Source organism: Lycorma delicatula, chromosome 4 (assembly GCF_047948215.1).
Source record: "Lycorma delicatula isolate Av1 chromosome 4, ASM4794821v1, whole genome shotgun sequence".
Classification (NCBI taxonomy): Eukaryota; Metazoa; Arthropoda; class Insecta; order Hemiptera; family Fulgoridae; genus Lycorma; species Lycorma delicatula.
In genome coordinates this window covers 121,529,059-121,544,147 of record NC_134458.1, presented here as the reverse complement: position 1 = coordinate 121,544,147, position 15,089 = coordinate 121,529,059, and the positions used below count along the sequence as shown (strand labels likewise).

At 27.7% G+C, this 15,089-nt stretch overlaps 1 protein-coding gene across 3 annotated transcripts in view; it reads left to right on the top strand.

Annotated features, from left to right (window-relative positions):
* The window catches only part of Myo61F (unconventional myosin 61F), a 244,025-nt gene that overhangs the window by 102,563 nt on the left and 126,373 nt on the right, over positions 1 to 15,089 (top strand). Inside the window, exon 1 of one of the 3 annotated variants that reach the window (XM_075364089.1) lies at positions 4,206 to 4,350. The exons of the other annotated variants lie outside the window; for them this stretch is intronic. Within the exon in view, the coding sequence (XP_075220204.1) occupies positions 4,341 to 4,350 (10 nt within the window). The 5' untranslated portion in view covers positions 4,206 to 4,340. Of the gene's footprint in view, positions 1 to 4,205; positions 4,351 to 15,089 lie in introns of those variants that run through there. 3 annotated transcript variants of the gene reach the window in all.

The following is a 15,089-nucleotide window of genomic DNA, read 5'->3' as shown; positions in this document are numbered from 1 at the left end:
TTGTTGATTACATAAAAGATCTTCTTTGTAAACTCTGGTTACACATAAGTACCTTTATATTTTAGTATAAAAAAAATAAATAAAAGAAATATTATTTGTAAATAGAAAATATTACTAAAAGTAACAATAAAAGAGGCACTTCATAATGAATAATTTTTTTTATAATAACTAAAGAAAAAAGGAATAAATTAGACTAGTTTCGGCGTGACGTCTGCACGTACGTATGTATCTCACATAACTCGAAAACGATTAGCCGTAGGGTATGAAATTTTGGATTTAGGATTGCTGTAAGATCTAGTTTTGCACCTTCCATTTTGATTGCAATCGACTGGACCAAAAGTGTCTAAAAAAGCCCAAAATTCAAAATATATGAATTTTCGATTTTTTAGAGCTTTTCAACGATATATCATAAGTGGTACTTATTTTCATTGGTTCCAGAGTTATAGCCAAATGAAATTTTAATTAATAAAATATTTGGATTTTACAAGGGGAATGCACATCGGTTCGAATCAGACTTCATCTCCTTTTATTCAACTTTTTTTTTAATTTAAATATATTGATTTATTAATAATTATTAACCTCTGGTTGTAAAAAAAAGTTTTACGATAAATAATAATTCAATAACAATAAAAAGAAAAATAATAAATATCTCAAGTTATTAATTAAATAAAATTTTATCTTCTTTTCATTTAAAAAAAAAAAAACGTGTGTATTCAATTTAATAGGCGTACAAGGAAGTCATGTGATGTCCACATCAGATTTTTTTCAAATAATTAAAAAGAGTAGGGGGTACACATTTTTTCAAATTTAATTATTGAATAATAATGTATTTATTTATTTAATCAATATTACAAGGAGATGATATTTTTAACTATCTTAATTACAATCTAATAACAGGAATAAGGCCTATAATTATCCTTGACATCTATTAAGAGAAGATAGATAAGTTATTTATTTACGTCATAAGGTTTGTTTATTGTTTACGTCATTGTACGTAAAATGGTCTGATAAAGTTTTTATTCTGAAAAAAACCATTAGGCTATTAAAAAAATTAAATCCAGTCATACAAATAAAAAAAATAAAAAATTGGTTAAAAAAAATTTACACAGATATATATATATAATATAAAACACACACACACACACAAATAATTTCTTTCGTCATATTTTTCATTTTTTGTTTTATAAAAAAGTATTTCAATGAGTTATTTAATATTTTAATGAAAAATAATTTCATATTTTTTTCTTCATTTCGCAGGAGGTAGGTAAGGGTTTGGATGATATGTTTGCTTTTACTGCTGTAAATCCAGTATATTTATGTTTATTCTCCTTGAATAGTTATCAATTACTAATTTAAATTTATTGAATGATAATGGTACATCGCGATTTAAATATTAGATGATGAATTATTTTTTCCAAACTGAAAATAAAAACATTTACCGAATAAAAATGCTTGAAATTATAGTCAAATAATAATTATATATTTAGGGTAACGCAATTCTATAACGATTTTGTGCATGAAGTAGTGTTACAAATGCACAATGAGAAAGATGTATTTGTTAAATAGTAATCAAAACGAAATAGCAATTAGTAACGCCCAAGAACCAGTTACAAAAATGAAAATCTGGTAATCCATTTTTTTCTATTACATCTTTTTGTCTAAACTTTGGTTAATATAATAGTAATATTTCTATATGATTTTTTACTGTTGGCTATTCTTAAGATAACGGTTTCTTTATTTAACACTGGTGGACCAAGCAGTGCTTCGCTACTGCCAGAATGTTAATGCACCTCCGGGACCACCGTTAGTTATTGCTTCAGAGGATGAGATGAATGATTTGTAGCGTGTGTGAAAATGCCATGCCTGACCGGGATTCGAACCCGGAACCTCCGGATGGAAGGCCGAGACGCTACCACTCGTGCCACGGAGACCGGCTGCCAGAATGTTTACCACAGTTCAAACCTCACCGATCTCACTACTATTTAAATCATAAAAAAAGATTATAAATAAAAAAACCTAAAATTTCTTTTACTAAATTTAATTTCGTTCTACATATCGACTTCCTCAGACAGTTATTACGTGATTAAATATTATGTTATTAAATTATTATATTATTAAATATTATGGAACTAATAGCATGTAAACACTCCCCGGACAAATAATAATAAATAGTGTAATTTTCAGCGAAATCGGTTAAGTAATTTTTGAGTTATTAGGACACACACAAAACGAAGATTTTCTTTTATTTATATAGGTTAAATGAGAAGAATCGAACGGTGCGTGAAAGCCACCCTACAAGGAAATTTATTCGGTGTAGATTTTCTGTATTTTATAATTCAGGAAGGATTTTTTTAAAAGCAATGCTTCATGGTTTTTTGTTTCATGTATTTATTTTTTTTATTTTGGTACTACTGAGGATGACTGACGGTCGAAATGGATATACTCGTACACCCATTAGAAAAAAAATTAAAATGTAAATAACGTAAAAAGGTTTTCTTTTTGTAAATTAATAGCTATGAAAGCTTCTGAAAGTATTAGCCACCTCCGAATTAGAGAATGATTTACTTTTTTTTCTATAAAAATAATTATTTATTTAATTTTCTTAAGATTTTTTTGTATTTATTTAGAAATATATGAGAATTTAGTGTGAGGCTTTTGATATGGTTGGCTTCTTTTTATTTAATTTGAGGTTATTGAAAAACGTAATAAATTAATTAGATATTTTAAAGTAATACAAAAATTCGTTGTTAATTTTCCTCTACTTTCGAATAATCTTTCATCTGCTATTAGCTGTAAGTTTCGTGGACCTCACCTACAACAGATTTAAGCCCCGCCCAGTTCTACTTTCAAACCATGAAAACCGACTCCTTCGGAGATCTCCTAACTAGAGGCAGGCGTATGAAGACCGAGTCCCGACTTTTTGAGCGGTACCGCTGCGTACGGCATAGCCAGGCCCGGCATGGCCGCATGAGCGGATAAGAGGCAAAGGCACCTGCAGTTAAGCAGGTCCGGCCTTGGGAAGAGGGGGAAAAAGAAGAAAAAAATTCCGATGACTATAAAAACCTCATAGTATAATTGTTCCTATTACTTTTTAAGCATTGATTTTAAGCAATGATTTTTTGAGAAGTGATGTCTGGTTTTTTAAAATCGGTTTCATCCTTAAGATTGTTTAAACATATTCTCTTTTAAGTATTTATACTCTAATCTCATAATTTTTTAGGTGATTTTTTAAATTATTATTTTTTAGGCTTTTGAATCAGTTTTGATTTTATTAGGTGGTATTCTATATTAAGTATTATTTCACATGTTAATCTAACAAATTATTACTTAATACTTTTTTCATTCGGAAAAAAAATCAAAATAATAGTCTAAAAAAGTAGTAAAAGTTTATTATGTTAACACTTATAAAGTAAAATATAATTTTATATCCAGATAAAATTTTATTCCTTAATTTTTTTTTTTTAATTTTTTCTTAATCAAATTTAATGTTCTTTATTAATGTACTTAAAGTAAAATAATCTTAATTTTTAATCTCGTAAAATTAATTAAAAATTTTCATTAATTCGGTTTAAAAATGTAAAATATTTAAAAAATTTAATCACGTTCTTTTGAAAAAAAAATCAATACATACATTAACGTAATCTGGGTAATAAATTATTTAACCAAAATATTGACAATTAATTATTATTATCATACCAAGGTCTTATGCATTAGTTTGTGTATGTTAATGTGTGATATGTGCGCGCGCATAAATGTATATTTACACATATATATTGTGACGTTTATACAGACTACATAGTTATCACTACGTTAAATAGTATCACTATGACGGTTATAAGCTTATTTCGTTTCGTAGCTGAGTCGGTGCATTAATGTTTATGTAAATTAATATTGGTTTAATAAAAAAGAAGTGATGTAATCTTTTTTTTTAAAAGAATTTATTTATTATTTTTTTATTAATCTAACGTGTATTTTATCTATTAATTTTTTTTGTATTTTTCCATTTTATTGTGTTTAGTTGATGTAACTTATTTAATTAACAAGAATTTTTTTATTATTTTGGAGTATTTTAATATTTTTTTAACTTATTTTTTATGTTTAATTATTATTTCGATTTTAGATTTTTATAATTAAATCGGTAATAAAAAAAAACTGGGTGAATAAAAATTGTGTTTTTTATTTTCAGAATTAAAATTGTAAGGTTATTAGTTACGTAAAATATTTAAATTTTGTTAAAGAACAAATTAAAACAACATTAATATTTTGTGTATTTTAAATATGTGTAAGAACGATGCTTAATAGTTTTTAAAGTATATCTGATATTATTTTTACATCGCAAAATGTCAGAACGTAAGTAATTAATTATAATTTATTTTAATCATATTAATTAGATCAGTAACATTCGCGAGTTTTCTTAATTAAAGATTTAAATAATATAATTCATTCAAATATTTAAATTCAATAACTGTTTATATTTCTGAATAGCTTATTTTAACGTTTTTGAAAACTATAAATATTCATCAATACATAAAGTACTCTTCAACTGTACTTTTAGATCCATAACGTTTTAGATTATTGGTTTGTTTTTTTTTTTTTTACTTGTAGGTATCTTTGGCTATTTATCTATACATAAAATACTTTTTATTTAATAAAATTAATATTGGGATTTTATTATCATGAAATTATACGGTTATTTATTTCAACCTTGTAGATGATTTTATAAGATCATTCATAAAGATATAACACGTCTAGTATAGGATATATACTTAAGAACTCTTAGATTTCAGTATATTATATCAACATTGTGTTGTTTTTTTTGAAAACACAACCGTAGTAAACAATACATTGCATATATATGTACAGAAATAAAAAAAATATCATAAATTAAAAAACGATAATAATTCATATGCCTGCTTATTAATAATTAATCAATAATTCACTACCTACTTATATACTCCATTCTTTATCTTTTTCCATATTTTTGATCTTTCTCTCATCCCTCGGTTAACAAATTAACTAAAATTAGATGTTTTAATATATATAACAACGTCTGTTCAGAAAATAACCGAATTAATTTTACAGATTATTGGTTCTTGTCCCTTCAAAGTACTCCCTTTCCTTATTTACACGCTTTTCCCAGCGGTGTTTTCACTTCGCGAAGCAGTCCTGGGTAGCTTCATTTGAAATGGCCTTTAAGGCCCGTGATGAATTTTCTTTAATGTTATCAATGGTCTCAAAACGGCGCCCTTTCATCACTGATTTTAATTTCGGAAATAAGAAAAAAATCGCAAGGAACCAAGGTCTGGCGAGTAGTGATGCTGAGGGAGGACAGTCATGTGATTTTTGACATAAAACTGACGAATTGACAAAGCTGAGTGAGCGGGCGCATTGTCGTGGTGAAGGAACCATGAGTTATCTCGCCCAACTCTGGTCTTTTTGCGAATTTTTTCGCGTAACCGTGTTGGAGAACGCCTTAATAGTACGCACGGTTCACTTTTTCACCTTAAGGCAAGAATTTAAAATGCACAATTAGAATAAAATAAAAAAACACAAAGCATCACTTTCACTGGATCGAGATTGACGTGCTTTCTTGTGGCGTGGAGGTCCTTTGCCAATCCATTGTGATGATTGAACTTTTGTCTCGATGTCGTAGCCGTAAACCCAGCTTTCGTCTCCCGTTACGATCCTTTGCATGAATGTTTCATTGGCATCGGTTTGTTCAAGGAGTTGCCGATAAATGTCCACTCGATGTTTTTCCTGCTGTTCGGTCATCAAACGAAGAAAAATCTTTGCTGCAACTCTATGCTTGTTCAATTTATTAGTTAAAATGTCACGGTATAATCCAGTTGAGATGCAACCTATTCTACAAGTTCTCTGACAGTCAATCGGCGATTTGCACACACCAGATTGTTAATTTTCTGAACTTGGGTGTCAGTCGTGGGTGGTCATCTTCAATTGACTGACGACCACTTTTAAATCGTGACATTGCGTACAACCCACAGCATCATCTCCGTAACCTTGTTTCAAAAGTTAAAATGTTTCTGTGAAAGTTTTCCCCAGTTTCAGGTAAAATTTTACGTTGTATCGTTGCTCCCGAAAATCGCACATTAGAAAAATCGCTACTAAAACTATGTGTTATGGGAAACACAATGCTGCCAACCGTACGTCACTAAATACCTCCATTGGTGCGTAATTAAAAATGTTCAGTTATTTTCTGAACAGACCTCATATTATTCTAACAGTAGTTGACCTATATACAACATATTACCACAAACCTTGCCTGTCACCAATCCATTTTCTATTTTATCGTCTTTTCCAAATTTTAACGTCAAATTTCAAATGCTTCTAACTCTTTTCTTTTCTATTTTTCCTATTGACCACGTTTTATTACCATCATCTACTGTAATTTACTCAAGTATTTCTAAGAATTTCTTCCTAATTCTCATATCTATGTTTGATACATACATATTTTATTTCTGCATGAACGCTCTTTCTTCTTTGTATCTCCTTTTGTTTCTTTTATTAGTTCGTCTAACCTTTGTAATTGTATTAACAGCATTCTATTATTTCTACTTTTTAATGTTTCGTTATCTTAATATTAATTTCCTCATTACCCTTCTTTTTTATCACATTTCATTATTTTTGTTTTAATCTTATTATTTTCAAACAGAATTTTTCTTCTAACAATGAATCCAAGCCATTCAGAATTTCTTTTAGCTCATCTTTAATTTATGCCAAAAAAAAAAAACAATATTATCAACAAGTTGTGTGATATAATTTTTCTCCTCGGATAGTTTCTCCATTCTTAAATTGTTTATTTCAATTTCTTTTATGTGTTCGTCTGTGTACAAGTTGAAGATGAACAGGAACAGACTGCATCCTTATTAACACTTTTCTTAAGCCAAAGCTCGTTTTTCTAAATGTTTTTTTTTTTTTTTTTTTTTTAACTGCTACCTGATTTTTGTACATATTATAAATTTAATCATGCTAAAATTACGTCTGAGTCTTCTTAAAATTATAAACATTTTCCAATCTATATGATAAATATATGATAAAATGCTTTCACCAGTTCTATCAATGTCTTTTTTTTCTTTTTTTAAACCTACTTAAAAATCAATTTGAGAGGCTTAAATTAATCTAGCTTCTCTTCTATTCGTGTGAAAAGAAAAACTATATATAAATATAAACAAGTTAATAATAAATAATTTTTAAAATAAATTAGTGAATGATTCATAGAAATAAAAATAAGAAAAAAGTATCGACATAACAGAATAAAATTAATGTGAAAATTAGCCTTAATGCTTAGTATATGGTTTTTTGGGATTCATGAAAACCTTGGATCATGCACAAAACTTATTTTGATATGGAAAATTGAGGAGGTGCTCTATAAAAGAGTGTGCGCAGTCTTGCTTGGCTATAATTATTCGACTTTTCATAATCTCCACGTACCTTTTTTTTTCATAATATGTAAACAAAAATGTACATGGGACACCGATAGAAGAAATCAATATAATTTATATAATAAAGAGAAAACAGAAAGAAGAATTTTTAATTCTAGTTTTGTTGCCATTAAACCCTAATTGTTTAATAATCTATAATTATTATAATTACGAATTTAGTCAAATATAAATTGGACTTTTGTTTTTAACATTTATTAGTTCAGATTAAAAATACAAAATATATTTATTACATTTCTAGTAATCTCCCTGAAGTTCTACATTTCAACGAACGAGGAGCTTCACTGAAGTTCTTCACTGAATCTCGACAAGTCACGAGCCTCTTGAACTAGAAAGAACTAAGAGCTTGAATGACTTCTCTTAAATCCATATTCTTCTTAAATCAAACCGGTCTTCTTCAACACCTTTTATCATACACCTTCTCGTCTGAAAAAAAAAGAAATATATATATAAACAAGTTTATTATAAACAGTTTTTAAAATAAATCAATTACTCATATAAATTAAAATAAGAAAGTTCTCGTACGAACTAGAAGTTGTCGCTCTAGAATCGATATTCTCCCAACACCTTCTTCAGTGCCCCAAACAAAAAGAAATCGTAAGAGGATAAATTTTAACTATAAATGGGAATGTTATAAGGTTTTTCAGTAAATTTCATCCAGTTTACCAGTGGTAACGGCTGTGTGAAGTCTTACGTTGTCATGAAGAAAAACCACCATATTTCTGATCGGCTGACAGTGCCTTTTGTTCCTGGCACTGTCACCTTTCACTTTGGCTTTCTTTCACTTTGTCTATAAATTGGCAGTAGTATGTAGCATTAATCTTGCAACGTTCATGGTAAATATCCGGGGGAGTAAGCTTTTCCTGTGCCAAAAGTTAATTGCGAGAACTTTTCCAGCTAACGGGCGCCTTTCCACCTATATAAGGCAATGCTTTCCATTATCTACAAGCCGATTTCGACTCGGGAATGTAGAAATGGATCCTTGTTTTACCATTTGTGACTATTCTATGCAAAAAATTATTCTCCTCTCATCCAAATCGATTTGGAGCCTTTGAAAAATTTATTTTGGGTTGTTTCTGGTTGTAAGTCAAAAGTCTTCGAACTAACACGTTGTGTAGATTCGTATACTTTTAGTTCCAGAATGAATGTGATACTCTTTAGGGTAAAATTGGACAGTGCATATTATTTTTGTGATGTCGTTTATTTAATTAAATTAGAGATAAACAGAAAGCGACAGGAAATACTATTTTTATTGTTTATCTTTTTGTCTTAACTAAACTTTTATTTAAGCTGAGAACATGAAAGATAAATGTAAAACTAAATATAAACAATAATGGAAATGTAGTTTTATGTTTGTGTTAAAAATTATTTTACAGTTTCTTCTTTTTTTTAATCCTTGTCGTAAGAAATGCGTTTTAAATTTTTTGAAAATAAAAATAATATAGTACACAATAAAATATGTCAAAATTTTATGTTAATATTTAAAAATATTTTTGTAGTAAATATTAAAGGAATTAAACAGTCAAATAAACATGTTAAATCTAAATAAACACAAAAACTAGGTTACAGATTATATTTTATTAACAGGACAAGGAACGAAATAACATTTATATTAGCTGTTTATTCTAATTTTATATTTATTTAATGAAGATAAATTGGTTTTTTTTATTCACGGATTTTTATTCTCTTTTATTCATGAATTTTTACGTTTTCGTAGACTACAATCATAAAAATAAATATCTCACTTAATTTGTTAAACACAATTGTTTGTATTTTTTTAATTTTTATTTTAAAGTGTTTTAGTTATAATTTTATTTAAAATTATCATCCAAGCAAATTGATTGTACAATTCTCACAACCTTGAACCATATAATGTAGTGAATTGGTGTATCTTATAATATTATAGTATGTAAATTTTTTATCAGTATCCTTGCTTAAATTAAATTAGGTATTGATACAATTTTTTACCTTTAATTTTACCCAATTATGTAATAAAAAACATATAACTAATTTATTTTTAATTTGAAGTTTATTAATACTTTATTGTAGTTCCAGATAATTTTTATTATTATATTTGAATTAGCTGTAATAAATTTTACATCTGGCTTTATAGAAAACGTAAAATAATTTTATATTAGAAAAGGTTACCACCGAAAGGAATTACAGGAACCTTTTAAAAAAATTAAATAATAATTGTTATATATTATACCACATAAAAGATTATTCAATCAATATCCATAATAATGTTAATGTTTACATTTATGCATGCTCGCATATATTTCCTCATGCGTGAAAACGTACATATTATATGAGATTCTTAAAGAAAAACGTGACATTTCAATCAAAATAATCAAAATTGTTTTGTAGTTTCTGTATCTTGTAATTCTACAAATCTGTATTTTTTTAAAAAAATACAAGGTCGAACAATAAAACTGTATGTTTATCAAGCTCAAACCTCTTTTTTGTCATGGTAATTGTCCATATTCTTCGACCGTGTAAAGTGCGACGGTCTATAAAATATGCCTCGCAAAAAATGTTAGTTTTTTTTTGTTTGTTTTTTAACACCTTCTGCTTTAAGATTAACATTTTCTTTGTATTATTTTTTATTACTTGTTATTCAAAATTATATAAAATTCTAAAAGTTTTGTTACTACAAAAAAACAGGTTAAGAGGACTAAAATATGAACTCTGTTATTGTCATTTCTTTTTAATTATTGTTCTCTCCAATTCAGAGTTATCATCTACTAGTACTAAAGATGATTTTTTCCCTCAGATTTGGCATTAAAAAAATATTTTAAATAGGAATGTTGGATATTGCTATACATGGAATGTATCGTGAAAAAGTTGTATATTTGTTCATACGCAATTAACACATTTATTAATTTTACAATTTTTTTATCGATTAACTAATTTTTTTATAGAATACTTTATTCTTATCTTTTCTCCACAAATAATTTTGTCAAAGCATACATGTTACTGTGGATTTTACATGAATCGATAATTAGAAAAAAGGAAATGATAAACGAATAGTCTTCGATAAGCTACACTCATTTTTAAAAACATTCGCTCATTTTAATATCGCATATACTCAAGAAGACAAAGCTTTTTCGAGAAAGTGGGAATGTTTTCAAACAGATTATTAAATGATTATAAAGTATATGCATTACACCATTACATGCAGCTTCTCCAATTGCCATCTATAACTGTAACATTTCCTTGCGCGACCACAAAACATTCTAAATCTAAAGTAATATTTTTTAAATGTATGCAGACAGTGATTTAAGAACAATGTAACAAACATTCACGGCATATTCTACTGGTGAAAATAAAGAAAAAATTACATATAAACATAGGTTCGGAAACGGTTCGTTAGCAAGTGTCGACTGGCAAAAGATTTCTGCCTGATTACGGCTCGGTAAATGTGAGTCAGACTGTAATTCTTGCGACTCAAATTAGGTTAAAGAATTATATAATCTGTCTTAATTTTACCCGAGGGGCAAAAATCAGGACGAAATCTTTCATCAGCTGCGATTAACGAAGCGATTTTCCGATTACAAACCTACGTTTATATGTTTTTTTTTTTTTCACTATTAGAACATAACCTGAGAGTGTGTTACATTCTTCGTGATTCATTCTGTATATTTTTGTTATTTCTTACACTTTTATCTTTTTACTTTGGCTTCTGTTAATTGATTTCAATCGAGAAGAGCATTTGTATTGTGTTTATTACCTTAATTTTCTTTAATTCTTTGTTGTTCCCATTTTTTAAAATGCTGGTAAACCTGGAATATTTTAATCTATATGTTCATTCTTCGATGTATTTTCCAAATTTCTACCAGTTTAATTCTTTATTTATCTTTTATTCAAACTAAACAACTATTTTTACTTTTTTGCTTTAAAGTTGGACCTTCAAAAATTACGAGAAATGTTGATTAATTTTCATTTTTTCATATAAATTATACGTAGAAGTTTCTTTTTAAGTAATTTTTTCAAGTTTTATGTAAAAGTGTGACAATTATGGTTCAGCAGATCCTGGATAAAAGTAAATTTTACTAAATTTTAATGTTTCTTTCTGTAGAACAAAGTTCATCTTTATAGCTTTTCTGTTTATTCATTGATATTTTTATCGACTTTTCGAAGAAATGTTCGGTATTACTTTTGCTCACACGGTGGGATAAGGGAGTGAAAATGAATTTTCTTTATTTTCTGAGGTATGAGGAATACGAAAATACCATTCACTAATGAAAATACCATTCACTAAGGAAAGTGTAATTTCCTTATACATATACGTATTAAATGTTTGGCTTCGAAATCTCCGAAATTACTTGATCAATTTTATTGAAATTTAGATATCCAGTAGGAGTGTGTCTGAGGTTGTGAATGTGAAAATTTTATTAAGATTGCTAGAGTCGTTCCTAAATTAGCTCAATTTAAGGTCGACAATAGACAACATAACCTCAATTTGAGGTATTTTTTCAGCAGCATGGTGTGATTGGGAAGGGGGATATGAATTTCCTTTACGTTTTGGGATATGAGAATTACGAAAATGCCATCCATGTATAAAATTTTGTGTCAATTTGTATCAATTTCATTGAAATTTAGATATGCTGCAGTAGTATAGGTATCTGAAGTTGTGCATGTGAGAATTTAATGAAGATTTATTAAGTCGTTCTTGAGCTACGTTCAATGATATGTTGACTGTGTAGCGATGTGATTTTCATAAGCGCGCGTTGCTTGTATGTAGGGTCTACTTGTTAATCGAATGTATATAGTGCGTTGTACTCTGTAAATCAGTGCGTTTCTCACTGAGGAATAATGAGGTGTTGGAAACGAAAAGTCAGTCTTCTTGGGCAAGAATTTTTTCTTTTTAATTTTAAGATTGCACTGTTCAAAAAGCTTGTGAAATTGTTGTTGGAAACATATTAATCGAAATATTTAGATTATTAAAAATGCTACTCTTAATCGAAATTCAAATCTTGAACCTTCTAGATTTAAATAGTTAATGGTTTTTGCGAAATAATTATTTTTATATCATTATAATAGTACAAAAGTATAATTAATTACTGCAATATCAATAATAAATTTAATTTCTAATGTGATTATGATTAATTTACTTAAGATTAAAATACGTTTATCTCATACATTATCGTAGCGTAGCGTTCTACTGTGATTCCAATATGTAAGTTTTACTCAAATGAAAAGTTAATGATGTTAAAGTTCATACATAATCTAAGGTCGGCAAATGCCATCCGTTTTGTTAGAATCATGTCTTTATTTATAATACACCTAATCTAAATAAATTAATTATTTTACATGATTAAAACTCTTTTCTTGTATTTAAAATATAATTAGAAATTAATCAAAGTGAGAAATTAAATTTTTTTATTAAATTTGAATTTTTTATTCTGAATTTTTCTATTTATTTTATTAAGTTTTTACTATTTTGGAATTTTAGTATTGATTTATTTTTTCAAAAACAACAAAATTTTTTCGTGTAATAAAGTTACATACTTTTAATTGAGAATTATTTGCCAAAACTGTGTACGACAGCTAGTTATTTTTAAAGGAATAAAATATAATATTAAAGGAACAAAAATAATATTAAATTCCTAATCGCCGCCCGTCATAGATAAAAACATAGAATAAAAAAATAAATATCATTTATATTCACTAATAAATCATGTTATATTAAATTAAATAATTCGCTTTAAAATAACTTTAGAGTGTATTTTATTGCTAAATCTGGTTAGCTTATGAAATTTCATTTCTTTCGTAGTGATTTAAAATAACTAAAGAAATATAATTCTTTTTTAATCATTTTTTAAAAATCTAACATTTAATTAATCAGTAAAAAATTGATAAAAAAAGATTTTTCTAGAAGTTTCAGTAATAACTGGCCAGTAACATTTTCTCTTGCTTAATACCATTTTCATTTCCTTTTACGAAGTAAAGGAAGTATTGTGATCGCGAAAAATTTTAGTTTTCAGATTTAAACGGAAATATCCATTTTGATAAAGCCTGAATCCATTTTGACTAGTTTCGGCGTCAGTCTGTGTGTACATACGTGCCTGTGTATCTCGCATAACTCCAAAACGATTAGCCGTAGGATGTTGTAATTTTGGATTTAGGACTGCCGTAACATCTAGTTGTGCACCTTCCCTTCGATTGAAATCGACAATCAAAAGTGTCCCCAAAAAGCCCAAAATCCAAAAGATTTGGATTTTGAACTTTTTGGTAACTACAGTAATAAGCCTTCATTGAAAGCTTTTCAATGATGTATCATAAATGGTACTTATTTTCATTGGTTCCAGAGTTATAGCCAAATAGAATTTTAATTAATAAAATATTTGGATCTTAGAAGAGGAAGTCATATGACTTCCTCTTGTAGGTGCAGTTTCTTCAATTTTATTTCGATTTATAAAAATTAAGCTGAAAGTTATTCGAAGTGACCCTCACGGGGACTCCAGAAACAAAATTAACTTTAAGCTCGGTCTGTATAGAACTAACAACTTTAATCAAAACTACCATGCAAACAATCAAGATTATATAATCATATAAGATGGGATAAAAAATTAATATAATTAAAACTAAAATTAAGTTGATTTTTATTTATTCATTCATTTTAATATTTTTTTTAATCCATTACAGTCCAAAATTTTACATATTTTATTTCATACAATATTATAATTATTTACAAAATAAATTCATCTCGATGATTACACATCTTAGCAAACCGATCGATAACACGATCTGTTATCAGTTAGGATATCATTATGAATATGCATTAGAGCAAATGATTTCAGCCTTAATTACCTATTAAGAAAAAATATATATTCACGTTTATTACAGAGTTCAACTGGTTATTTTTACAATACAGTATTGGTAAAATGTTTAAATTCTTTTTAACTGGGTTTTCAAAATGTAAGGTCTTCGGGCCTTTATGGGGGCCATAATCCTCATGGCCCCCCCCGGATTCGCCATTGGATAAAGTGGTATCTATTTATAAATAATTTTTTTAAAAAATATTTTGTGTATCACTACAGTGATACAAAGAAACTAAAAAGAATTTTACACGGTTCCTTAATTTATGTATAGCAACCCATATTAACAGGTGTATAGTCTACATTATTACGTGATCATTGAAGTTTTTTCCTTTCTACAACAATTAATATAGCTGTTATAGATTATAAATTACAGATAAATATATTAATTAGAAAACTTTTGATAAAACAAAAGGGTCTTAAATTTAATTTACTAAGCACTTGGCACCGTTTGTATTAATACAATTGTATAAATTAAGTTTTCACTTAGCAACAATTTAAATAGTGTAAATCAAACACGCCCGAAGGCCACCATTTCGACAGTCCTTTTTTTTTCTAAGGAAACTTTTTCTGATGGAAGACATTTTTGAACGAAACATTACGTGGTTATGAAGACGGTTTGAAATTTTTTCTCATCATTACATAGTTGGTTTATAATAATGTGACAATATGTAACTTGAAGTCATTCTGATATTTAAAGTATTTTCATAAGAAAATTTATCGGAAAACTTTGAGATGAAAAATTAATAGATATTACTGCATAACAAGTAGCGTTAGCTAGACACTATATCGTAACGTAATATTACGTTGT